This window comes from Protopterus annectens, chromosome 1.part2 (genome assembly GCF_019279795.1).
Source record: "Protopterus annectens isolate FY-2018-M chromosome 1.part2, PAN1.0, whole genome shotgun sequence".
Classification (NCBI taxonomy): domain Eukaryota; kingdom Metazoa; phylum Chordata; order Ceratodontiformes; family Protopteridae; genus Protopterus; species Protopterus annectens.
In genome coordinates, this window is record NC_056727.1 from 558,717,370 (window position 1) to 558,744,779 (window position 27,410).

General features: G+C 39.1%; 1 protein-coding gene across 1 annotated transcript in view; it reads left to right on the top strand.

Moving 5' to 3' along the window:
- The first annotated feature begins 6,462 nt into the window (after nucleotides 1–6,462).
- The window catches only part of ACSS1 (acyl-CoA synthetase short chain family member 1), a 1,456,620-nt gene continuing 1,435,672 nt past the window's right edge, over nucleotides 6,463–27,410 (top strand). Inside the window, exon 1 of the mRNA XM_044057731.1 lies at nucleotides 6,463–6,918. Coding sequence (XP_043913666.1) covers nucleotides 6,561–6,918 — 358 coding nt within the window. The 5' untranslated portion in view covers nucleotides 6,463–6,560. The remainder of the gene's footprint in view (nucleotides 6,919–27,410) is intronic.

Here is a 27,410-nt window from a genome sequence, read left to right on the forward strand (position 1 = left end):
AAACTGGGTGCCATAATCGACTCTCCAGCCGACATAAGCATCTTCCAAAAGGGCCTCATAGAAACAGACAACTGGTGCCAGAGCCATGGCCTCAAGCTAAACGCCAAAAAGTGTATAGTCATCCCCTCTGGCAAAAACAAAGTGCCCACAAATTACCACATAGGTGGTAATCCATTAAGTACAGAAGAAGTCATTAGGGACCTGGGGACCCAAGTTGATAGCAATCTCTCATTTGACAACCACGTGGCCAAAGTGGTTAGAAAAACATTTTATATAGCCCACCTAATCATGAAGGGATTCACATCTAGATCAGGGGAGGTCATCGTGCCTCTTTACTCATCCCTCATCAGGCCCATAATTGAGTACAATGCCCCTTTTGGAATGTACCTTACCAGACACCTGCAGCAACTGGAAAGACCCCAAAAGTATCTCACCAAGAGGATCAAAGGGCTCAAACAGATGCCATATGCTGCCCGGTTAAAGAAACTCCAGCTCTACTCAGTGGCATACCGCCTGCTCAGAGGCGATCTGTGCCTGACGTATAAAGCCATGTCCAACCCGGAATTAATGGACATGCTGCACCTCAGAAAATCCAAATCCCATCGAGCTACACGCTCGAGAGACTTGAACCTCAGCACTGAAATAAATAGGACATGCTGGAGGGACAGATTCATAACCCAGAGGCTCCCTTCACTCTGGAATAAAATCCCAGTCCAGGTTAGGCAGAGTCCCACATTGACTCTCTTCAAGAGGAATCTTGATGAGTGGATGGGAGATAGTAGGTTTACAACGGTTATCACTTCTGTGTCACTGTTAGACAGAGGCATAGTATACTAACCTCAAAAAAGGGCATAGCAAAATTAATTTAAAATGGGTGGCGAAAGCCAAACACACTCTGGCTAGGCTTATAAATGCCCTAGGGCAGATAGCCTAGTATGAACCTATGAACCTATTCCTGTACTCCTCCCTTATCAGACCCATTATCCAGTACAATGCCTTCTTTGGCATGTACCTTACCAAGCACATGCAGCAGTTGGCGAGACCACAGAGGTTCCTGACCAAGAAAATCCGGGTCTCAAACACCTATCCTTTACAGATAGGCTAAAAGCCCTGTCCCTCTACTCAGTCTCAGACAGACTTCTCAGAGGTGACCTGTGTCTGGCATACAAGGCTATCTCAGACTCAGCCTTGATGGAGTTGTTGCATATCCATAAGTCAAACTCCACTTGTGCAACCCGCATGCAAGGCCTCAACCTGGTCTGTGACATTAATAGAACTTGTTGGTGGGATAGAGTGGTGTTCCAATGACTTCCCCATCTCTGGAATAGATTCCCCCTCCATGTCAAGCAGAGTACCTCACTAGCCCTCTTTAAGAGGAACCTGGATGACTGCATGGAAAACAGAAAATATACCCCTGGGAGCCCACCAGTGTCTCTGCTGGGCAGGGAAAACAGGTGCTGACTTTTTTGGAAACATGGGTGAAATTCTTGGCTGGGCTTATAAGGGCCTCCAGGTCAATAGCCTAGTATCATTCTATGAGCCTATGAATCTATATTATAGAAATGGGGGTGAGCAGTGCCATAAAACTATATATATGGCTGGGAGATGCTAGTAAAAACTATTCAGGTATTGGTGAAGATGAGTTGCGAGGCATAGGATCCTGAATGAAAAGAAATGGTTTGATGATATGGCAAGCTGAAAATAACAGTGGCATGCATCCTGGAGATAAACAAGAGCAGATCTATTGATTTGTTAGGTGAAGTCTTAGTTGTTTTAAATGAGTCTGCATTCTGAACAGATTTCAGTGATGTGATGTGGTTCTATAGATTAGCCTCACTGTTTGAATATAGAGAGCCACCGTCAGTACTAAACCATTTGGCTACAGTGATTTGTGATTTGCTTAATCTATGTATACCTGTATTATCTTATATGGCTTGCCCATAGTTGAAAGGGGACTTTCAGTCCACTTGATTAATAAGATGAAGTAAATAAAGAAATAATCTCTGTTCTTATATTACACATCATTACATATTCCTTAAAACATGAATAAGGTTCATTGTTGCCAGTATGAGGGTCTTGTAAGAAACAGGGGAGGGGAAAGTTTTAGAGTAGATAGGGCCAATGCTTAAAGTAGGCCAGAACATAAAGTAGTGCCATTTCAGTACCTTCCTTGCAGCTAGCACTACCTTCAGGTACTTCTATACATATGTACTGATAAACTTTTTTCCTGTTCTGCAATGCTTCTTTAATATTTATGGAACTCTTTGGTCCCTGTGCATATAGGAACATCTGGTACCATACCTCTCAACCTCTTAACGTGAGAAATCTCGACAACGCCTGACATAATGGGGGGACAAACACCCAACAATAGGTATGCATTTTAAATACAGCTCTTAAAAAGTTAGAAATTTGCTAGAATAACAGGATTTGTGTTAGCGTGTATTTCCTGTGGGATATTAAGTCTGAAACTCAAATACATGTCATTATTTAGTGACTTTAATCTTTAGATCATCCCAGTGATTTGTCAAAAACAAAGTTTTTATGGGGAACAGACTAAAAATATGAGGCAAAAATCTGGACATTCCATGAAACTCTGTACAGTTGAGAGGTATGTCAGGCACTGAAAACATAGTAATTTTGTTATAAACTGACCACTTTCTGATTTGTATTTTTAATTTCCAAGAGATTCCTTTTTTTTTACTTGACTGCATAGTGTAGAATAACCTGAATCCTATTAATAGTTTTTTTTTTGGCTCTCTGTGCACAGGAAAGCCCAGTAACAGTGTTTTCCATGATAGCCTTGAATATATTATTATTAAAATAATGTTTGAAGTTGCATTCAGGACAACTGGGAGAGACAGCGTGTTGCACTGTAGATGACTAATTTGTTGTTTTAATAAAATAAACGAAGGTGTTGATCAACTTACAGATTAATTCCCTTGACTGAACAATCTGCGCTGTTCCAAATTTCCTGAGTGTCAGAGTTGTTAGCAGCTGAGTTCAGCTAATCTCAAGCACAGAAGTTAAAATTTCTAAGGAAAGTTACCATTTAATATTTCAGCAAAAGTCTCTGAGATGCAGATATTATGTTCAACCAGTGGAGTTTTTCCAAGGCCCCTGCACTGAACCATTTCATGGTCACAACTGGATGGACAGCAACTTTTGAATGTACTTCTGTTCATACATCCAATTATCTACAGTTTAAGAGGTGTACTAGATAGGGCACTTAATTACAGACATCTTGACATTTATTGATGTAGTCACTAAGTTATGTTTTGACACATGCTGTCAATGTCTTTTACAAGAAATGATCTTACATCAAATCTGAAGTGTGTAGTCTTTATTATACATAAACTATATTAACTTTCAGACAAGCCAGCTGATTTCCATTGGTTTAGATGGAGGTTAAAGTAAGCCGTTTTTATACTTGCTTAATGGTGTTTTTGTTCAGTAATTCTATCATTTTAAAAAATATATAACCTGGTTGGGGGGCAGTACTAAAGCTCATTAGTTATGTGTATCTCTATTAAAAAAGGCATTTTGCAACAGCCTTGGTTTGCCAGGTGACCCACAGAGTTACACAAGATTTTAGCAACTGACATGGCTCATGATAAAACAAAACTGATTTACCTGACTTTTAACTGAGAATATGACTCTAAAATCTACATTTACCTCAGTGTTTCTGATCTATCTACCAGAACTTACCTTATAATACAGATTTTGTTATTCACTAAAATCATCCAAACTTTGATGTCAGAAAAAAATAATTCATGGGATTTAAAACAGGTGTCAAAATGGAGTGTCTGTATTTATAATGTTTCAAAAAATGCACACTAAAGCAGAATAGCTATACTTTACAGTTTTATCTGCTAGAATAGTGTTAGATATGCAGAGCAACCTGGGGTGTGAATAAGCTGTTATATATTGCATTTATTTAGTTTTGCAACTTATACAGTGCATTTTATAGTTGAGTCTGTGGAGCTGTGGTAAACACTTTTATTTCTTTTGAATTTATGGAATTTATTTCACCACATAATTGGAAAGTTTTAGCTTAGTAACCCTAAAAAAGTCATATTAACTGGTCAGTTGAATACACAAGCACCACAACAGAGTTTTTTTATGCATCCAAGTGGGAACAGGGTATGCCTTGCATTATGCCTCACTCACATACTCCACCCAAAGTTCATATGCAGAACTCATCTACTTGATTTCAAAGACTTTCATCATTAGATGGGCTCATACCTCTCAACTTCTTAGAGCAAGAAATCTGGAAGCCATAAAAAATGTGGGGACAAAGGTCCAAAAATAGGGACAATTTTTAAATATTGCTCTTAACAAATGTATAAAGTTGATAGAAGAACATATTTTGCATTAGGATGATTTTTCTCTTAGTATGAAATCAAAAAATCAAATGCCTGTCAATATTTTCTGACTTCAGTCCTCACCAATTAGCCAAAGAATGGCCAGAAAAACAAAGTTTTGTAAGGAACAGACTGAAAATATGATGCAAAAAGCTGGACATTCTGTGAAAATCTGGACAGTTGAGATGTATGGATGGGCTTCAGGGCTAAAATTAAGGATGGAGTACCCTTCGGTCAGACCTGTACATAAAATAATGTAAGTAATAGATGCAATTACAAAGGGTGATAACAGGACTCCAAACTGTTTTATCTCCATGTCTTATTGGTGGAGTATGTATGAAAGCAAGCTGTGTTAGAAACCAGCCAGGAATTTTTAAGACAAATCCTGTCTTACCCAAACCAGTGTATCTCATTTTTTCATGTAAAGTTGATGCATAATGTTTCTGTGCAGACTCAAATACAGAACCACTATGGATCTTATATCTCACCGTGCTTGTTTTACAATTACTGAAGTAAGAAGGAAAGTCATAAGGGGGGAAACTTTGTAAAAAGTGGCACTATCCATCTAGAATGATGACAGAACAGATTCATTAAAATGCATTTCGGAAGTTTTTAACTGTACTGTCTACCGCCATTGGCTTATACTGTCAAGTTATCACTGTGTCACTAAACGAAAAGTGTTACAACGGGACGAGTAAAAATACATATGAACCGAAGTCGAAGACAGTTGAGAGGTACGCCATGTATTCATTTTGATTTTAGTAGCTATTCATTATTCCAAAAGAAGCACATGCGCTGTATAGTATATGCATACTTCTCAACCACTTAGCACAAGAAATCTGGACAAAGCCAGAAATAATGGGGCGACAAAGGCCCAAAATAAGGGCAACTTTTAAATATTGTCCGTAAAAACAAAAAAAAAGTTGCTAGAATAATTGCGTTAGCATTCATTTTCTGAAGGATATGAAGTCTGAAACGCAAACACCTTATCATTATTTAGTGAATCCAGTCCTCACTGATTTACCCGAAAACCAAACCACAATATGAACATAGCTCTCAACCTTCCATCTCCAAAATGAGGAACACTAGCTCTTATAATGTGGAACAAATTGACAAAATGTGAAACACATACTAATGGCTTACTAACAGCTTCAACTAGGAAGATCATAGGATGATTAAAACATGCTTGTTTTACTTATAAAGAAGCTAATTTAATGAATTAATATAATTAATTTCTATTTACCATAGATTTCACTTAAAAATTCCTAACACTGAATGTGTGACAGACAATTTCTATGTGGAACTTCGAGGAACATTAACTTTTTAAGACCCAAAATGAGGCACGTTCCTCGTGATGAGGTACACTTTAGAGGTATGATCACAGCAGTAGACTAAAAATATGAGGAAAATCTGGACACTCTGAAAATCTACACAGTTGAGATGAGAGCTACAAGTATACGCACCTAATGGATGAGTAGTGGCTACTGCCCTGTCACGGAACTGAAATGTTTTCTTTCTGTGTCTAATCATTACTTTTGCATGTGTTTTTGATTCAGATACGTAAAATGACACAATGTCCGCTGCCGTACGTCACATTTAATTTTCACACACAGAGATGCTGCCTGTCGGCTGGTGTTTTGGTAGATCACGTGTGCCACCACCCACCCGCTCGTAAACACAGGGCTACCCAAGTGTGCAGATGCCATATCAACGCGGTCAGGAAGTTTTTCATGTTACTGTTTGGTGGTAGTGTACCATACAAGATTAGACCGAAAATAATTGTGAAAGAATTATTATATCACGTCCAACTTCTTAAGCACAAACGTTCTGTATTAAAAACAAGTTGTGATTCACGAACTGATGAATACTGTGCGTGTGTGTGTGTGTGTGTATATATATATATATATATATATATAATATGTGTGTATGTGTAATACACACCCACACACACTTATGAGCGCACAGTCACATGTATGTGTTATGTAAACCATACCTTCTTTCTTATAGCTTATGATGTTTTAAGTTGACACACCCGCTCACCTAGTAGGCTGCCAAGTTGCGTCTCTTAACTTAAAAAAGTCAATACACATGAGTGCAAGACACACCATCGTAAATGATTGGTCCGTGCATTCCTAGAGACACCCACTCTCCACAAGCACCCTGGAGACACTGGTGGTGTACTTTTTATTCACCAGAAACATGGCAGCAAAAGGCAAGCAGGGTACCCTTCTGCAAGCGATCTGCAGGAATTACTTGTTTTCTAAAAGAATATACTACAAACAGTCCCCAGTTAAGAAACTATATGTGCAGACGAGGCTAGGCCACAGCAGTACTTCGTCTTGGAGTATTAACTCCTACATGCCAGAAGCTAGCGCTTTTCATGGGATACGGTGCTTCAAAGACTTGCACAACCTCTCCGTGCTGGACCCGGATACTTTTTGGGGAGTGCTTGCAAAGGCGCGACTGGAGTGGAGCAAGCCTTTTGACGCGGTCAATGAAAGTGACTTTAAAAGCGGAACGATCAAGTGGTTCCAAGGGGGGCAGCTAAACGTTTCAGGTAAGGAATGGCAGGTACTCTCCCGCTATCCGTCCTACAGGTGCTGAACGCAGATGCTGCTGTAAATAGGGAGCGAACTTGCTTAAGTTCGTTTTGATTATTTTAACGAAAAAACGGATGTTTAGTTATGCACAGTCTGCAGCTTATTAAGTCTGATTTTATTTTAGTATTTTGTTGCATAGCATCTAATGCCTCTTAGTAGTTTCTGTTTCGTTTGCATCTGATTTTCTATTTAAAGATAGTCACCTTTTAGCATATACAGTAACATATTTTTATTGGCATGGCAGTACTTTTTACATCAGCCTCAGCAAAGGACTTGCTCACTTGTTATCAGGATAGAGACTTAGTGTTATGGCTGACTTCAAGTTTATGATGTAGACTTATGTAGTTGGCAGTTATTAGAAAACGTAAATATATTATTTTCTACGAATATGGAGAGCCTACAGTTTGGTATTTCTTTTTTGAGTGTGTGTACTGCGTCTGCTGTAGTTAACACAAGTGATGTACCTGTGTTAAACCAGCGTTTCTGAAGAGTTAGTGACTGAATTGAAAGCTAAGTCACTATCCAAGTTCCACAGTCTTGCGAAGCACGCGCTAGCGACACAAGTGCTTAGTTCAAGTACATTGTCAGTTTGGCTAAGTGCGCGCGCACACTGCGTCAGTTACTTGCACCATGTGGTGATTTTTTTCAGTTTACTCCTGTTGTAAGTAGGAATGAAAGAGGAAGCCTGCACTGACTTTGTTACAGTGCTAACTTTGCAAGCCGTTCTAAGTTAAGACAGAAAACAGCAAGTCTATAGCTGCTTTCTCGCGGAAGAACGTGTGTTTTGACACAGTCAAATAGGGGGGGGGGGACTTACGAAATTGGACAGTTGCTCCCCCCCACATCATTTATGTTTACTGTAAATAAAATTGCAAGTTTGTGGCCAGAGTCAGAAAACTGACCTTGCAGTTTAACTGTTCAGAAATAATGCCTGTTGATAGTAACCTATGAGGAATCACTTACACTTAATAGTACATTTGCAACTCGCGTATAGTCTATTTGACACTGAAAATTTATGGCACCTAGGTGCATATATATTGGAATTTAAGAAGAGATAAAAGGGAGAAGCAATACACAGGAAATGACATTACTTTTACAACAGAAATGAAGTTCCTGCACTTCTTTCTAGTGGTATTTATTATACATTTGGAAACCCAGTAACTTAATAACAGTTTCCAAACATGTAGCTGTAAATTAGCTGCTTTCATCACAAGGGTAACTCATACTTACTAAATTTCACGTAAGTAATTCAGTAGTATTTTTAAGTAATAAGTTTGCCTTGATTTGATAATTCTTCAGAATGAGGACTTTCGTTAGGCATTTGTAATATTTTCTCATGCTGCAGTTTCTGTAGTGCTTGACAGCCACTTTCAGTGTGAGTTTTGGTTAACTAGGCTCCATTTTGTAATATTGTATGCAGCTATGAATATATCTTTGTGAGAATGTGAACAAGTTTAATGCAGTTCCAAAGGGAACATAGACGATACCCAGAAACCATATAAGAAAACATGGGAAGTTCATAACATGCAAACTGCTGAAGAGAATAGGCAGCTAAGTGAAAAATGTGAAACATTTTAAAGTACCTAATCGGACTTCACAGAGTCTGAGTGAGTGATCGTCCTTCAGATAAAAATCAGATGATAAACATAGTTGGAAGATAAATGGCAAATGGAGCAGATAGTCTAAAATGTGATGTTTGCTAAGGGTATGGTGTCTAGGGTCACATAGATTATATTAAACAGATTAAAGTATAAAACAAGACGCACAAATATGAAAAACGAAACAACTTACTGAGTGCAATTTGGTTAAAGACCATGCAAGAAATACGCAGTGTTGCCCTGTTATGGACCTACATCACCTATTTGACTATGTCAAAACACACGTTCTTCCGCGAGAAAGCAGCTATAGACTTGCTGTTTTCTGTCTTAACTTACAACGGCTTGCAAAGCTCATCTCCAACTCTGTACCTTCTATTAAAATTGGGAGCAAAGTCTTTTGTCTTAGTTGCAACTTTGTCCATTTTCAAAACGATCCATCAGATCATTTAACCTAGGCAGCCCCTAGGCTGAGAGTTCACAGTACAGTCTTACTTTACCTATTGTATTTAAGTAAGACGTGATGTTATTCTTTTATGCCTTTGTAGGTATTGCATCTTGACAAGAGAGGACAGAAGATGCACACATGAACGGTGTTGCATTGATGTCAAAAGGCTGTATGGTGGCAAACACAAATAAGCAATTGTGGAAGGATATGGATATCATGAGTCCAACATGAGAATGTTATTCTGTGCATCAACACTACATCATAGTAATACATGTGACTATACTCTATGATAAATAATAAATACATATTTATAAAAAAAATATTGTGGACAGGGGCTATGGTGCTTGGATTCATTCTACTTCCCACCAATGAATTTAATTAAATCTGAAGTCTAAAATGTGATGTTTGCTAAGGGTATGGTGTCTAGGGTCACATAGATTATATTAAACAGATTAAAGTATGAAACAAGTCGCACAAATATGAAAAACAAAACAACTTACTGAGTGCAATTTGGTTATAAGACCATGCAAGAAATACGCAGTGTTGCCCTGTTATGGACCTACATCACCCTCAACCAAGTACAGACTTCACACTGAGCAATCACCGAGTAGAGTCATTAGCCTAGCCCCTTAGACCCTCTTTTTACCTATCTGTGTTACAGGGTCTATATTATATCAGTGAATGCTTAAAATAGCGAATGCTTGTATAATCGACCCTTAAATATCGAAACAGCAAAATGCCGAACACACAGAACAGCGATTTATTTTCCCAGGGGAAAAAATCTGCTCCATAAAAAAAAAAAAAACACAAAATAAAGTGGGGGGCTTCGCCTCTCACCCCCCTATTTAAATATACCAACTCTGAGAATTCACCACAGTGGAGGAAATGGCAAAGTCCTGAAAACGGCTCAGCGATTTTTTTCCCCTGGAAAAAAATCACTGTTTCGTGCATTTAGGATTTTGTCATTTCAAATAAAAAGGTTAGATTAAACAGCGTTCACTATTTTAAGCGTTTGCTGATTTAATAGGGAACCTGTGTTTCACTGCCTTCTGATGCTCACTTGCCAACAGTAACTGTGCATTGAACAAACTCTTAGCATGCACACATGGACACACTGACACAGACACCATTCACTTCCAGGGAATAGTGGTAGAGTTGTCCAGTACTACAGCTTTTTGTTCTGGACCAAGGTAGTAAACTACTTACTATTTGAGAGGAGATCTCTGTCTCACTTACTGCGCCATTAGACACCCAATTATCATGGCCCTTGTGTTTCTCCACAAGTCTAGTATATCTAACAGTAGCAGAACCAGGGACCTAAATCTTCACTAACAGATAAATAAAGCATAGTGGAGGGACAGGTTTATAATCAAGTTCTTCCAAAATCTCTACATATTAAGAAGTGCAATTTATTATTTTCCTTTAAGTATAAACTAGATGACTGGATGGTTATCCACAAATGTACTGCAGGCTTGACCAGTATGGCCCCCCCCTGGAGAAAGGCGGTACAGCCTGAGGGAGAGTACTGATGGGGTGAGAATGGGCTTGAGACTCAGTGACCTTGGAATATCTATGAATATATGAAACTGCCTTTATCCCAGATTACCAGGCTGGGGACATCCTCAGTCACTCTTTCACAGTTGCTAATCAGCCACTAAATTATAAACATAAATGATGATGTGTAGCAGAGCAGACTGGCCAATGAGAAGTAGAAGCTAGCCGTTTGACAATAAATACCATCTTACTATAAAAATAAGACTGTGCTGAACTACTGTTTCCTCCATCCATGGACTAGCCAGCAACTCATCTTCTAACTAGTAACTTGTGTCTTCTTTAGTGTAAAACAAATGCTGTACAACCTTTAACTAATGTTGTTGTTACAGTGACTGGAAGAGAAACTGTAACACCTTCCTATCTCAATACCTCCTATTTCATATACATTTTTAGACAACTTAATCTAAAGACCACGCTACAGATGTTATAATATAACCTTTTGAAAAACTAAGGTTCCCAGTGGAGTGTATGTGTCCTTCAGAGAATTCAACATATATTTTCCATCTTTTAATCCCTATATCTTTTGCATTGTTACAAGAACACCTACCTATGTATAAAAATGTACAGATTGTGTTTTTCTTGGTGTTTGATTTTTGCCTCTGCCACAAGGATAAACCTCACCCATTCACCTACTTTATCCCCAATTCCCACCCACCCATGTCAACTACTTTTATTCTCTTCTTTACTCCACTGTGACTTCTTGCAGTCCTTTCACACACATCATTAAACTATCACATATTCCTACCGTAATCCTAATTTCCTAGTCTTTTCCTTACCACCTCACTATGTTATAGTTCATTCCCCTCCCCGTTTCAGTCTCTTCATTCACTCCCTCCTAAGTTTCTCATACTGCATGCAACACCTTAACTCCTCTACTCCTGTTCAGCCATTCATACTATTATTTCCACACTTTCATAAACCATGCTGCTACCTTCAGGCCCTGCTTTTTTTCCTTCTCACAAACTTTAAATATTTGCAAACCACAATACTAAAAAGACAATCAACTGCCACACCCACTGCATCACATGAATATTTAAACCATGTTGCTACCCTCCAACTATACTTTTTTCCTCCTTCTTTTCACACACTTTACATTTCTGTAATCTGTAATACTAAGAATACAATCATACCCTTTGGGAAAAACAAGGTACCCACAAATTACCACATAGGTGGTAATCCATTAAGTACGGAAGAGGTAATCAGGGACCTAGGGACCCAGGTTGACAGTAACCTCTCATTTGACACTCACATTGCCAAAGTGGTTAGGAAGACCTTCTATATTGCCCACCTTATCATGAAGGGTTTCACATCTAGATCAAGAGAGGTCATTGTGCCCCTGTACTCTTCTCTTATTAGGCCAATGATTGAGTACAATGCCCCATTTGGGATGTATCTCACCCGATACCTGCAGCAGTTGGAAAGACCCCAAAAGTTCCTCACCAAGAGGATAAAGGGTCTTAAACATATGTCATATGCTGCCCGACTGCAAAAAACTCCAGCTCTATTCAGTCGCATACCGCCTACTCAGAGGTGATCTGTGCTTAACGTACAAGGCCATGTCCAATCCGGAATTAATGGACATGCTCCACCTCAGAAAATCCAAATCCATCAGAGCCACGAGAGCAAGAGACTTAAACCTCAACACAGAAATAAATAGGACATGCTGGAGGGACAGATACATAACCCAGAGGCTCCCTACACTCTGGAACAGAATCCCAGTCCATGTTAGGCAGAGCCCCTCACTGACTCTATTCAAGAGAAATCTTGATGAGTGGATGGGAGATCGTAGGTTTACCCCGGGGGTCATCTCTGTGTCACTACTAGACAGAGGCACAGTAAACTAAACCCTAAAAGGGCATAGTATTCTCATCCTAAGGGGTGGTGAAAGCCACACACACTCTGGCTAGGCTTATAAATGCCCTAGGGCAGATAGCCTAGTACGAACCTATGAACCTATGAACCTATGAGCTGTCACATCCACTACAACACATGTATATTTTTTTAACAAATTCTATGATCTCACCCAACTTATTTCATTTAGTTCCCTTCTACTGCTCCAAACCAGAAATATTTTACACACAGTTTCCTAACCATAAAAATAAAATTCATGCCCATCATGATAAAGGATGACATCATAAACAGATTTTACTTCTTCTGTAGTCATCATTGCGGTGATATTCACCCAAACCCTAGTCTTACCAAGCCTCTATCCCCCACATACATACACACTAAGACCCTAAACCGTGTTACAGTGAATGTTTGAAGCATTTGTAACAGAATTACTGACTTTCATGCTAGGATAACCTATTATACACCTAATGTCTTATGTGCCACAGAGAGCTGGCGTAAACCTAATGTAAAAGACTCAGTTAATATCCCCAGACTATAACAAAAGCAGATCAGAGAGAACACTAAAGAAAGCAGGAGAAATAGCCTTACTAGTCTCTACTTTTACTCCTTACTCAAAATCCATTCCAAAATTCACCAGTGTGCTGAAATTCTTATTACCTTCTTAAAACTAAATGATACAAAAAGCATATACAGTACAGTGTTTTATATCGCTCCCAGACACAACTTTCCCATTCTAAGAGATACACTATCTTGGATATCAAACACAATTACCAGTGAAATGATCATTCAAGGTGACGTTAATATTGACGGCCAGCAACTAACCTCTGACTTCCCAACAGCCAGCCTGAACCTAATCAGCTTTACTCAACTCATTAAAACACCAACCAGATATATTAAAAGTAATAACCAGGGCTCCGTCCTTGACTGGATTCTGGTTGCCAACCCAGATAAATTTACTATAGCTGGTACACTTCCAGATATTCTAAGTGACCACTTACCAGCATACGTCCATAGAACTATTTTCCAGTTGGCCAAAGAACATAAGAATAAAACAGCTTGCAATCTTCCAAAATTAAACCAACAGTCTTTTGTTAATTTACTAAAAGCCAGAGACTGGTCCATCTTAAAAATTTTTCCTTTAGATGAAGCTGTGAATTGTTTCAGTGTAACATTTCTAGACACCCTTAATACCTTATCCCCTCTCAGCACAAAAAGAGTTAAACCCAGTCATGATGCTTGGGTCTGTAAGTCATGTAAACAGCGTACGGGTGACGGGGACAAAGTATGGATTGAATGGCAAAAGATCAAAATCAGAAAACATTTACAATATCTCAGGTACCTTCCTACCGAGGTCAAAAAACAAGTAACCAGGGACAAAAAACATTATTATACTATTTTCAAACCAGACACAAAAATAATCCCCCCAAATTCTGATCATTTATATCCTCATTACCTAGCCCTGGAACAAAAAAACTCAGTCTGTGCCCTGACACCCCCCCTTCAAAAAGCAAGAAGGTTCAACACTTTATTTTATCAAATGCACATCTAACTTAACTGCAGGCGCCTCTCACACATCCCACCCTTTCTCCTCAAACTCCTCTAACTCTATTCCTAATTCACTACCTTCTCACAATTCACGTAACTGTTATCATCCTATCTCTGTCCTAACAGACTCCTGTCATACTCATCTTAATAATTTTATGTCCTTTACCCTTCGGCCTGTTCTCACTAGACATGTAAAAAGAAATTATAATTAAATCCTCTACATCCGCTGACAGCCTCCCACCAGAATACCTAAAACTAGCTGCAGAGGCCAAAGCCTATCCAGCTAGCATCCTTATCAATAGACTGATTACGGAGTTCTATGTCCCTAACATGTGGAAACAGTCTTATGTTATTGTACTGCATAAAGGAATTAACTCAACATAATTTTCCAGCTTTTATCTCAGTGCCATCAATGTGTACATGTACAACCTCTAAACTTTCTACTGCAAAATTAACTATTAACCACCACAAAGCTTAGTTTTCTGTCTGCCCACAGTACTACAACTGTCTTATTATTTTTTATGGGGACTGTAAATAAAGCTAGAGATTCCAACAAACTTGTTTCTTCACTATTTTTTGAACTGTCAAAGGCTTTTGACACTGTCATTCTAAACTCCTACAACAACTTTCCATCCTTGGAGTATCACCTTATACTCTCTAATGGTTTGCTATCTACCTGACTAGCAGACATCAATCAGTAAAATTGCAAGGCTTCCTCTCCCCATACATACCCATTGTCACAGGTATTCCTCAAGGATCCATCCTTGGTCCCTTACTCTATAATGTTTTCATCAACAGTCTTCAATCTTCATCTTGCCAAAGCTGACAAAATGCAGATGACTCTACAATCATCTGCATTTCAACCAGTCTATCATACCTATAGCAAATAACACAACAAGCTTTCACTTCGGTTGATACCTGGCATACTAATGCCAAACTCTTACTTAACCCCAGGAATACTAAATTTCTCCTGTTTACTCCTAAATTGCACCTTCCAGACAAATCCAACTTCAGGATTTACTCCCTAAACAACACAGGAATAAAAGTAGTTCCTCACACCAAATTATTAAGTATGACAATGAGACTCTTAAATTTGGCCTACACATCCAAAGTAACATAAAAAACCACCAGAAACTTGGAATGCTATACATACATAAACTCTTACTGAATACATCCACCAAAACTAATGTTGTCACAACTTACCTTTCTTTCACTCTCACTAGTGTATGGAGCTCCAGTCCTTACTATCCTACAATCTTCTCTAAAAAAAACATGAAACTTGCTATAGCAAAACTGTTAAGTTTGCAACTAGTGCAGTATAGTATTCCCAATGCTGCACACCTCTGCAGTCACTTAAGTGGATCAAACATCCCCACCAACTCTCCTACCTACAACTTATGACTGCCCACAACATTATCAATAAACCAGCAGACCCTCTGATCTGAGGATAAACAATTTCTTTCATTACATAAAACTATTAAATAATCTGTCCAAAGCCTGTACTCCTACTCTGTAGTCAAAAACTGGAACTCCCTACATCTAAACACTGGAACAAACCGTAACCTTTTGACCTTCAAACACTCTTTAAAATAATTTTTATCCCAATTGTGGATCCCCTCCTGCTATAATCCAGGCTGAATTCCATACTGTTTTACCTGTCTACCCCCCAATCCAGACTCCTATCCATTTTTCTTACATTTGTACCAAATCCCCAACTTTTTCAGTACTTTTATCCTTTCAAGCTTCCCTTTCATGCTTTTCTCTTAACATTTCACTTCATGCCTGACCTACTGTCCCCCACCCAGACCCGTCCTTTACTGCTGCCACTCTTTTCATTGCCACTTATTCTCCTAAATACCTTACCGTGCTCTTTCTCCAACTTCTCACTTTGACTTCAAGATATACTTCTTGCTCACTTCAAGTCTTCTCATATTGTTGTACTTACTTGTCTGTTTATTAATTCTAATTCAGCTTATGCTTATTTCTATACTCTAGTTCTTAAGTCTATGTATCTTAATATTATCATATTTAATACCATGTTATTGCTACCACCAGTACATATTGTTATTTAATATGTTTTTTGTTATTATTTGTCTATAACAGTAAGGTACTAGGAGCTTTTCTCCCCGAGCCTCTGCTGAAAATGGGCGCATTTGGCCCAGGCGGACTTTCTCAGTAAACAAATGTTACTAAAAAAATTAATAACAAATAAATAAATAGATGACTACCCTTAAGTTTTTTCTTTTGAAGAATAAATAAAAATACTTTACTTCAAAAAGAGCTAGTCTAGCAGTACAAGTAACAGTTATAAACACAGAGATATATGAAATTGCACAGGGAAACATAAAATAATAATTTTGAATATATGAATTATAAGAAAGAAAGGCATCTGTTATAGCTAGACTTTTTTGTATCTTGTTCTGAACTAAAAGAATTTCTGAGCTCTAGTTTAAACTGCCTGAAGATCCAGACATATTGCAGGCAGAAACAAAGTGCAGAGAATTCACAACTTTTCGGTCTTCTAGACTGTTCTTTTTTCTGACTGTTCAGCCAACTGTATAATTTATATATTTTATCACATAGAAATTACAGATTAGTTAAGCATATTTTCCTGTTTAGATACTAATGAATTTGTTTACTTGCTCTTGGTTAGCTAAATGATTAAATAATCTTCTAATTATTACTATACTTCCAAGATTATATGTGGTCTTCCTAATAGAGTCAGATATTGGAAATTGTTGGTAAGGCAGTAGACAGCTAAATGATCGGAGACAAATGTATGACTCAGGATGCTGTTTGAACGTAGAAGGTGGAGGATAGTGCATTATCTTGCTACTGTTAACACATGTAAAAAACAGGTTTGTGGAGAATGGCTCTGGACAATGATGCGGTGAACCACTAATGAAATAGAAACAAAATATAGGTACAGCAATGATGCAAGAGTAGCATTGCCGCCTCACAGCAAGAGATTCTTTGGTTTAGTTCTTGGCTGTAGTGCTCTTTCCGTGGAGTCTGCATGTCCCTTGTATATTTCTTTATTTCTTGTTTTACCAGGTGGCCAAGTTTCCCCTACCTCTTAAAGACGTGCAGAATATGAATTGGCATTCTCTAAATTGCAAAAGTGCTTGTAGTATGTGAGTGAGTGCGTGAGTAACTGAGCGGGCGTATGCATTTTTTGCTAGACTAATGTGCAGAAAGGGCTTTGTACCCATTTTGTGCTGATATAGGTTCCATCATCCCCACTACCCTGTGAAGGGTTAATAGAAAATAGCTGGATGGACTTCTTTCACTAGGTACTATCTTATCTGATCACTCTTTCTACCCCATCCTCATTATACTGTTTTGTGTCAAGTAAAAGTATGCCCTTGATGAGTATTGAGAAAAATTAAAAATGCTTCTCAAGTGCTTTAGTATATATTAGCAATACATTTATTTAGGTTGATTTATCAGAGCCTAATTATCAGAATCATGCACTATATACAGATTCCTGAAAAAACAGTTTCAAATGAAAAAAGGCACCGTTTTGCAAGTACAAGACCCTTAATTGTGATCTCTTAGTACAAAATAAACTGAAGCTCTAGCTCCACAACAGTGAATTCTGAGACTTAACTGAAATGACAGTAAAACATTGCTTCCCCACAGTCCTGCTAAGTACAGGTACTAGCTCCCAGATAACTTTACCTTGTAGTAGGAGGAATACCCCAAGATACCACATCTTTGGACTTGGTATATGTATCCCCCCTCGCACTGATTATGAAATTCTTGTAATTGCAGAGATTGCAGACCTTTGCATTACAACAGGCACTTGAAAAAAAGTTATTAGGCAGACAAATACAAAATGCAAATTATTTTCTGCACATGAGAAACAGTCCCTGCACCTCTTGTGTGAGAATTGACCCCCTACAACACACACACACACACACACACACACACACACACACACACACACACACACACACACACACACACACACAAACACAAACCAGTTTCTTTTCATTTCAGATTGTTATACAACAACTGGAATGCCCACAGAGATACCTTATTAAAAGGATACAAGGCCTAAACAATATGGCCTACATGGACTAACTCAAAACCCTGTCACTATACTCGGTATCCTACGGTTTGCTAAGAGGTGACCTGTGTCTGGCATTCAAAGCATCCTCTGACCCATTAGTGATGGATTTACTACACATCAGCAAGTCAGATGTCATCAGAAAGAGTCAGTCTAGGGATCTAAACCTCTTCTGCAGCATCAACAGAATGGTTTGGAGGGAAAGGTATATCTAGCAGAAAATATCACTGCTCTGGAGCAGACTCCCAGTCCACATAAAGCAAAGTTCATCCCTGTCCATATTCAAGCGCAACTTAGATCTATAGACGGGAAACAGAAAATTTACCCCAGGTCTGCCCACTTGTACTATTAATGGACAGAGGCAGCTCCTAAACGCTTTATCTCATTCATGGGTCGCCTCAAATTATCTATGGTAATATCCTACTTATTCTGATTAGGGGTAATATATAATTACTGAGCATGTAATGGGTAAGGCCAGTCTATAACCAAATAGGATAAATTATTTCAAGCATAAAAGGGGAAGCTATGTTTAAAATAGCCTGCAAGGGCAGCCAGCCTAGTACTTACCTATGAACCTATTATTATATCACAGATGAATCATGATCTGAGTAAAGGATCAATCAGTGTTATGAAGCAGATGGCACTTTTGGTAGACTTAGGGAAAGAGGGCATATAAAGACAGCACAGTTTTTGTTGAAGATATTAGACAAATATCCTAGAGTATCTTGGTACAGTGGAGTGATTAAAAATTGTGGAAAAGCTGAAAATATATTATGTTCATCATATTTGATCACTGCTACTGTAGCCTTAGCTATATGGGTTATATCCTGTCAAGGGTATTACAGTAGGTCAACTTCCAAAGCTTTAGGCAACTTCCATGTACCCAGACGGTCAGGCAGCTTGAGTTGAGTTGACTAAAGGCAGGTTTTGAACCAACTTCAGAGCTTTATTGCTCCTGAAGTGTATGCTTCTCTGAGGCTTTCATGAATCCATGGTCGGCTTGTGCTGTTCCTTTGCTGGGCAGATAAGTTTCCATTGGAGAAAAACTTGCATTTACTGATGTTTCTTATTATTTACTCTTTCCTCTTCTGGAAAGTTATTGTAAAGCTAGGAGTTTGTATTTTGACAGACTGTCACTAGACTGTACTGTATTTTTAAACAGACTCTCTTTATCCTGTCAGTTTAAAAGTTGTTTAATATAATGAAAATATTTTTTTCTGAGGGGAAATTGTGTTTATTTCACTTTGTGGCCCAGACATAGGTTCATAGGTTCATAGGTTTATACTAGGCTATCTGCCCTAAGGCATTTATAAGCCTAGCCCAAATTTTTGTGGCTTACGCCACCCCTTATATGAAAAAATACTGTGCCCATTAGTTTGTTGGGCCTCTGTCCAGCAGTGACACAGAGATGATTCCCGGGGTAAACCTACGATCTCCCATCCACAGGTCAAGATTTCTCTTGAATAGAGCCAGCGAGGTGCTCTGCCTCACATGGACCGGGATTTTATTCCACAGCAGGGAGTCTCTGAGTGATAAATCTATCCCTCCAGCACGTCCTATTTATATCCGTGCTAAGGTTTAAGTCGCTTGCTCTAGTGGTTTTGGTGGATTTGGATTTTTTGAGGTGGAGCATGTCCATTACTTCCAGGTTGGACATGGCCTTGTATGTCAGGCACATGTCACCTCTGAGCAGACGGTATGCAACTGAATAGAGCTGGAGTTTCTTCAATCTGGCAGCATATGACAGATTTTGGAGTCCCTTTATCCTTTTGGTGAAGAACTTTTGGGGTCTCTCCAATTGCTGCAGATGTCGGGTGAGATACATCCCGAATGGGGCATTGTACTCGATCATTGGTCTGATAAGTGAAGAGTACAGGGGAACAATGACCACACTAGATCTGGATGTGAATCCCTTCATGATCAGGTGGGCAATGTAGAAGGTCTTTCTAACCACTTTAGCAACGTGAGTGTCAAAAGAAAGGCCACTGTCAACCTGGGTCCCCAGGTCCCTGATAACCTCTTCTGTGCTTAGTGGATTGCCACCTATATGGTAGCTTGGGGTTACCTTGTTTTTCCCGAAGGGTATGACTATACATTTTTTGGCGTTTAACTTCAGGCCATGGCTCTGGCACCAGCTATCTGTTTCCGTGAGTCCCTTCTGAAGGATATCCGTGTCCGATGCAATACATAGTGTATTAAAGTGCTTTTTACTATATTTATCTGGGGAAAAAGGGACTTTTAAAGTCTTTTTATTTTTACCAGCATTTTCTGCTTATTTTCCCTGGGAAGAGGCACCATCTTTCATCTAGTCACAAAAAGAAAATATTAAGCACATAGCTTTTGTCACCACAGCAGGGTAGAAATTTGTGTCAGCAGCAGGTGAGTGATTCTGTTTGGGCCATTTGTTGCACCTCAGATCACTCCTTTTTTACCTCGAATCCCTTTGGTGTAGCACCTTCAGCTACTATGGACCAGGGGTTAGTCACATCTTCTGTGGTTGTTGAGGTTCCCTTAGTGGATAAGGGACAGTAGCTCTTGTTGGTCCTGGGAGAAGAACAGGGAAGGCTTCCCATTTTTGTCAGAATGTTATGCCCATCCCTGGGAAAGCTGTTGCTATTGCCAATAATGGCACTGTTGGCCTCATTTTTCCTGTCAAAAAGAAGCAGAATACTAAGTAAGTGCCTACTCCTTCTCAAATTTCCTTAGACAGGAGTCATTTACTGGGTCTGGCTCAGGTTTTAATTCAGGCTGTTGAGCCTTCTTGTAAGGTAGTTTCTGGTAAAAGAAAGAGGGATACTTCCTTTTCTGAATAGATTCAAGTTTCTGAATCTGGACAGGAGGATGAAAGGATCGATACACATTTTTTTCCTCAAATTTCTGATTCAGACTCAGAGGCGAGCTCAGTTTCTGATTCTCCCTGTATGGGTTTCTCTTTCTGTGAGAATTATTTCTAGAATGTGCCAGTGTTTTCAGTGGGAGGACATTGAGGTTTCCCAGTCTCTGGAAAAATACAAAGAGCTGTTACAGAAGGAATTTCCAGAACTTGCGCCCATTTGTCCATTTTTGTCTGCCTTGGAGGATGTGTGTGTTATTGCCTGCAATTTTCCTGACAGTCAGCCAGCTGCCTCCTGAAAAGGCAAATAGGATGTATAAAGCTCCTCAATCTTTTAAGTTTTTATACATACTTCCCAAACCCGATCCAACAGCTATAGCTTCAGTTAATCCTTCTGCTGCAAAATACTTAGTTAATTCCAATCCTTCTATGTTTGATAAGGATGGGAAGATTATTGATAAATATGGGAAAAGTGTATGCTTCTTCAGCTTTGATTTTCAGACTTTTGAAATGTCAGGCTCATATGTTAAAGTTTGTCTTGACGAATTGTGAACATATGAAGAATGTTTTGTCTGCCCTTTCATCTTGTGAGGAAAACCTGCTTTAAATAATTTAATTTCTTCTATTGTTGACATCACTCCTTGTTGTGTACAGTGCGTGTTTGACTGTGTTGATACTTCTTCAAGGGCTATGGCTGGTGGTACTGTTTTGAGGTTTGCATGACTGCATTCTCAGAATCTCCCAGATGATGTTAAAATGAGATTTAAAATTTTCCTTTGGACAGAGATTAGTTTTTCACCCCTCTGCTCCAGAGGTGATCAAAAAGTGTGATGAAAGGGGTAGGCTGATACATGGAATATCTATGATTTTTCAACCTTCCTTTTCCAATTTTTTTCCCACAGATTCTCTAATTCCTTATCCAATTTTGTTAAGAAACAAAATAAATAATCTCAACAAAATGCAGGTAAATAGACATTTAAGAAGAATGTCAAGGGGGTTTCACAAAGAATTCTGGAAACTGCCAAAACCAAGGACAGTTCAGTTAGTCAGAATGCCTGTTTAAGATACTTTGTTCCTTCCTCCTGGCATGGCACCCCATTTTGTCTTTCAGAAAGCCTGAATCTCCACTTTTCTCTTTGACAATAGTTAGTTTCAGACAAATGGGTTTTGAAGATTATCCATCAAGATTACAGATGACAACTGGAGGAAATTTTTCCTTTCCAGGGGGAATTCTATTCCTCATCTTCATACCAGGCTCTTTTATTTCCACCTGCTCTTCATCACTTACTGTCCCAGAGAGTGATAGAACCAGTTCCCCCCTTCTAGGTATGAAATGGGTTTTATTCAAGGTTGTTTTTAGTGCCAAAGAAAGAAAATGCTTGGAGACCAGTGCTGGATCTTTCTTTCGTAAACCTGTTTGTGATAGTGCCTAAATTCAACATGATGTCACTTCACAACCTGTTACCTCTTCTTCCTCATTCACGTTTCCTGGTAACATTAGATGCTTACCACCACATCCCTATTTATCCAGACTTCAGTTGTTTCTTAAGGTTTTGTGTGTCTGGAGCACATTACCAGTTCTCTGATTTACACTTTGGACTATCCACTGCACCAAGAGTGTTCATAAACTGTCAAGCTCCAGATTATACCTCACTGCAGGCTACAGGTTATCCACATTTTTCCATATTTAGACAACTTACTTATATTTGTAGAGTCTTTTTCAAAGAGTTAGGAATATCTGTCTTGGATGAGAGATCTCTTACACAAGCTGGGATTCCAAGAGAACATTCAAAAATCTTTCTTGACTCTTTCTGACTGGATTGTGTTTCTGAGATATCAACTAGATACCACAGTTCAAAGAGCTTTTCTTCCATAAGAAGAGTAGATCTGTATCTAACTCTATTTCTGGGTCTTCTGCTCAGACTTCAGTCACTGCAAGGCAATACTTCAGGATTTTGGGTATCATGGCTTCAGTGATTCTCACCATACCCCTGACAAGACACTACATGAGAAAGATACAGTGGTATCTGAAGTCTGTTGTGTTCTAGTACCAACACCCTTTGTCTTTTCAAATCCCAGTGCTGGGGTTTGTTAGAAGATAAATCACTTGATGGAGACAACAGATTTCCCTAAATCCTGGTCTCCCCTTCGCCCTCCCTGTTCCAAAGTAGCAATTTACCATGGATACCTTTGATTTTGCTTGGGTAGCAGTTTGAGGAGGGATAAACGTGCAAGGTGTGTGGGACACCAAGGTCAGATGCAAGCACCTAAATAGAGAAGTGAGGCTTGCCCAGATCAATGCACTCAACTCTCTGAATTATCTTTGGTCCTGAGGACCTCTTTAAATTGTTATAGACAACACCACAGTCATGTGGTACATCAACAAGCAAGGAGGAGCCAAGACATACTCTCTTTGTAGGCTAGCCATGTTAGTTAGGGATATAGCTTCACAGCATAGTCTCATTCTACGGGCATCCTATATTCTGTTAGAGCAAAGTTTTGTGGCAGACAGGTTGAATAGGACAAAGGCAGGCTGTCATAAATTTAAACTAGACTAGAGGTGTCTTCCAAGATTTGATCTGTTTGTGGGGAGTTCCTCAAATAGACCTGTTTGCCTCCTCTCTGAACAATCATCTGGCAAGATACTATTCCAGGACTGGAAGATAGATGCCTTTTCCTTTCCTAGGATATGAATGTTCCTGTATGCTTTTCACCCTCTCCACTAATATCCAGGGTACTTCTGAAGATTCAGAAAGAATTCCCCAAGATCTTTGTGGAGACTCCCTTCTGGCCCTGGCAACTGTGGTTCTCCCTTCTTTTGAAAATGGCCAGGAGCAATTACCACAAGCTTCCTCATAGACTGGATCTACTCACACAAGGACATGGATGTTTTGTACACTCTGACCAGTTAACTTCAGTTGACTGCCTGGAAGATAGGGTCTTAATTTCTTTTAGGCACCTGTTTACTGAGGATGTGTAGCAGGTACTAATGGATGCAAGAAAACCTGCTGCAAAAAAGTCATATGTTAGCACCGTCTATGATCCGTTGGATTGCCAGTTGGCTCACAGATAGGACGCAGATACTCAAAATAGGGGAAGTTACCTCCACAAAGAGACCAATCGCCAGTGTAGTACCCCAGGGTTATGTGCTGGTACATTTCCTGTTTTGCATCTACTTTTCTGAAGTAAAAGCCAATGCAAAAAGGGCTCTGGCTGTCTGAGTTTGTAGATGCCTGCAAGCAAGGAGTAGTCAATGAATCCCCGAATGACGTAGCCATCCTGCAGGAAGCTTTTTCCTAAATAAATAACTGGTGCCAAAATCGCGGACTGAGATTAAATGTTAAAAAATGCATTATTGTATCCTTTGGGAAGTCATCTATCCCAGGGAGCTATCACATTGACAACACACCCCTAAGAGGTGACTACGTTGTTTGGGATTTGAGAACTTATGTAGACAGTGCAATAACATTTGACCAACACATGTCCATTAGTGTAGAGAAGTCCTTTTATATTGCACAGCTTATAAACAAAGGGATTGTGTAGACATCTAGGGATGTCATGTTCCTCCTTTACTCAGCTCTCATTAGGCCAGTCATTGACTATAATGCCCCCTTTGGCATGTATCTGTCCAGACACATGCAACAACTGGAATGCCCACAGAGATACCTTACTATAAGGATACAAGGCCTAAACAACACATTCTACATGGACTGACTCAAAGCCCTGTCACTATACTCAGTATCCTACAGACTGCTAAGAGGTTACCTGTGTTTGGCATACAAGGCATCTTCTGACCCATTGCTGATGGTTTTACTGCATATCAGCAAGTCAAATGGCATCTGAAATAGTCTAAAGACCTAAACCTTTTCTGCAACATCAACAAAACAATTTTGATGGATAGTATATACTTCACAAATGATACAGCTGCTCTGGAAAAGACTCCCCATCCACAAAGAACAAAGTTCATCACTGTCTATATTCAAGCTCAGTGTAGATCTGTGGATGGGTAGCAGAACATTTACCCCAGGACTACCCCCGTATTAGTAATGGACAGAGAGGCAGCTCTTAAATGCTTTATCCCATGCATGGGTCCCCTCAAATTATCTATGGTATGATCCCAGTTATTCTCATTAGGGGTAGTAATATAATTATTGACCATGGGCTGAGTAAGGCCAATCTGTAACCAAATGGGATAGGTTATTTTGAGTGCAAAAAGGGAAATTGGCTTGGTTTAAAATTGCCTGCAAGGGCAGCTAGCCTAGTTCTTACCTATGAACCTATCAGCAAATGGAAAGGTTTTCTAGTTGGTGCCAACAACATAACCAGCACCCATTCAGGGTTAGTTGTTCTCTGTGTTTACAATATTTGTGTGAGTTATTATCTTATGGCCTTTCTTACGCCTCTGTCAAGGTTCATTTATCACCCATTTCAGCATGTCTGCCCATGGATCCTCCTCTTCCAGTGCAGTCTCATATGAAAATATTTTTGAAAGGGGTTTGCATAAGGGTCCTCTAAGAAAACCAGTGGCCCTTCCTTGGAATCTTAATTTTGCGTTAGTGAAACTAACACTTGCTTCATTTGAACCAGTTAAAGTGGCTAACTTGAGGATCATAACATGAAAAGCAGTTTTACTAATTGCTCTGGACTCTGCAAGAAGAGTATCTATATTGGAAGCTTTTATGTTGAGTCAACCCTACCTCATTTTCCACAGGGAGAGAGTTCCTTTGAAAACTAATCCTTCTTTAATGCCTAAAGTGGTATCCAAGTTTACTTTAAGCCAATCTATCCATTTCACTGTTGTTTTTTCTTAAACCTAAAATGAAGGTGAAAGGTTACTCCATACCTTAGATGTCCACAGGCGGCTTTGGTACTATCTTGACAGAACTAAATCTTTCAGATCTTCAGATCAATTGTTCATTTTTTCTGAAGGTAAGAATTTGGACAACATGTTTCAAAACAAACTTTTTCAAAATGGTTATCTAAGGCTATTAGCATTTGTTATACTGATCACAGCAAAAGCATTCCTGGCAGAGTCAAGGCCCACTGTACCAGGGCCTTGGCTTCTTCTATGGCTTTTTGGAAAGGGTTGGATTCTGGAAGTACTCAAGAAGTAACAATTTGGTCCTCTGTATATACTTTTACAAAACAGTATAAGTTTGATTCCTTCTCTATGTTTAGATCAGGCTTTGCAAAGACCACTCTCCAGGAGCTTCTGGACTCTTTTCCTTCCACCTCCCAAATATAGCAAGCTAGGGTGAGCTACCCATATAGCTAAGGCTACTGTAGCAGTGATCAGTATGATGAATAGCAAGCTCAGATGCTTATAAGCCTAGTACTTATTATACAGCAGGAACTTCTTATTGTAACATTTGTTAATGTCTGTTATGTACTTCACAGATAAAGATTCTATTTGTCTACTGATGTAGTATGTTCTTAATCTGTAAATATGTTGTAAGTAATTGCTATGTTAAATTGTTAATCGCTATGTAATCCAATATAACTACTGTCTGTTTATTTTAACTGTGGAGCTTTTCTCCCCGGGCCACCGCTGAAAATGGACCTACGTCCAGTCGGACACTCCCGGTCAACAAATGTAAATAAATAAATAAATAATGAACATAGTACAGTTGTGTAAGTAAACCTACCATAACAGTAGATGTTGGAATGAACACTGCTGCAGTAGCTGCTCCTTTTCTCCATCCCCTTTGTTTTCTGGTATATTGTTTATACCAGTATGTGGTTATTTTTTTTTTGTTCTTCCTAGCACTGACCTTTTAGGACTCAGCCTCCCGCTGTCTACTGACAGGAAAGCTCTGAAGGGCTTGGCATCCAAACTTGTGTTTTAGTCAGCTTAGCACAAGCTGCTTGACAGTTTGGGTATGTGGAAGGTGCCTTGAAGCTTTGGAAGCTGTCTGGCTGTGATATCCTTGCCAGGATATAACCCATATGGCTAAGGCTACTCCAGCAGTGATCATTTGAACATCTACTGTTATGGTTAGGTTTACTTGTGCAACTGTACTTTTGCATTTTACTTAGCTGTGATGTACTTTCTATACTTTCCGAGTGAATCTCAGGATGTAGAAACAATGTGATCGAAAGACTTGCATATACCACATTTTGAAAAAGCAGTGATTAGTTAGTAAAATGGTGAGTTTTTAGGGGTTGATAGTTTCCTCATGCCTGTGCAAGTTGGATGAACTCCCAACGGCATATATACAATGGAGACAGTTGTTAAAATGGCAACACCATAATTAATGAGTAGTGCATTAAAGTAGTTGGTCTGACTTCTCAAAAAACACTGTTTTTGCTTTGTCATTCCTTTTGTCTGTTGTTATGGAGTTTAGTGTCCTTAAGTTCATCTGCTAACCCTGCAGTAGTTTTATAACACTTGTTATCACTAATGTAGTACCATTTATTGATGATCTACTTCCTACATTCTCTTGTTTCATGTGACAGTTAAGAATGCAGGGTTAAGAGAGGACAGCATGACCTCTTCTGTGGCTCCTCTTTATTGTTATGCAAATACTTGGAAACTGATTGTGATTTAGAGG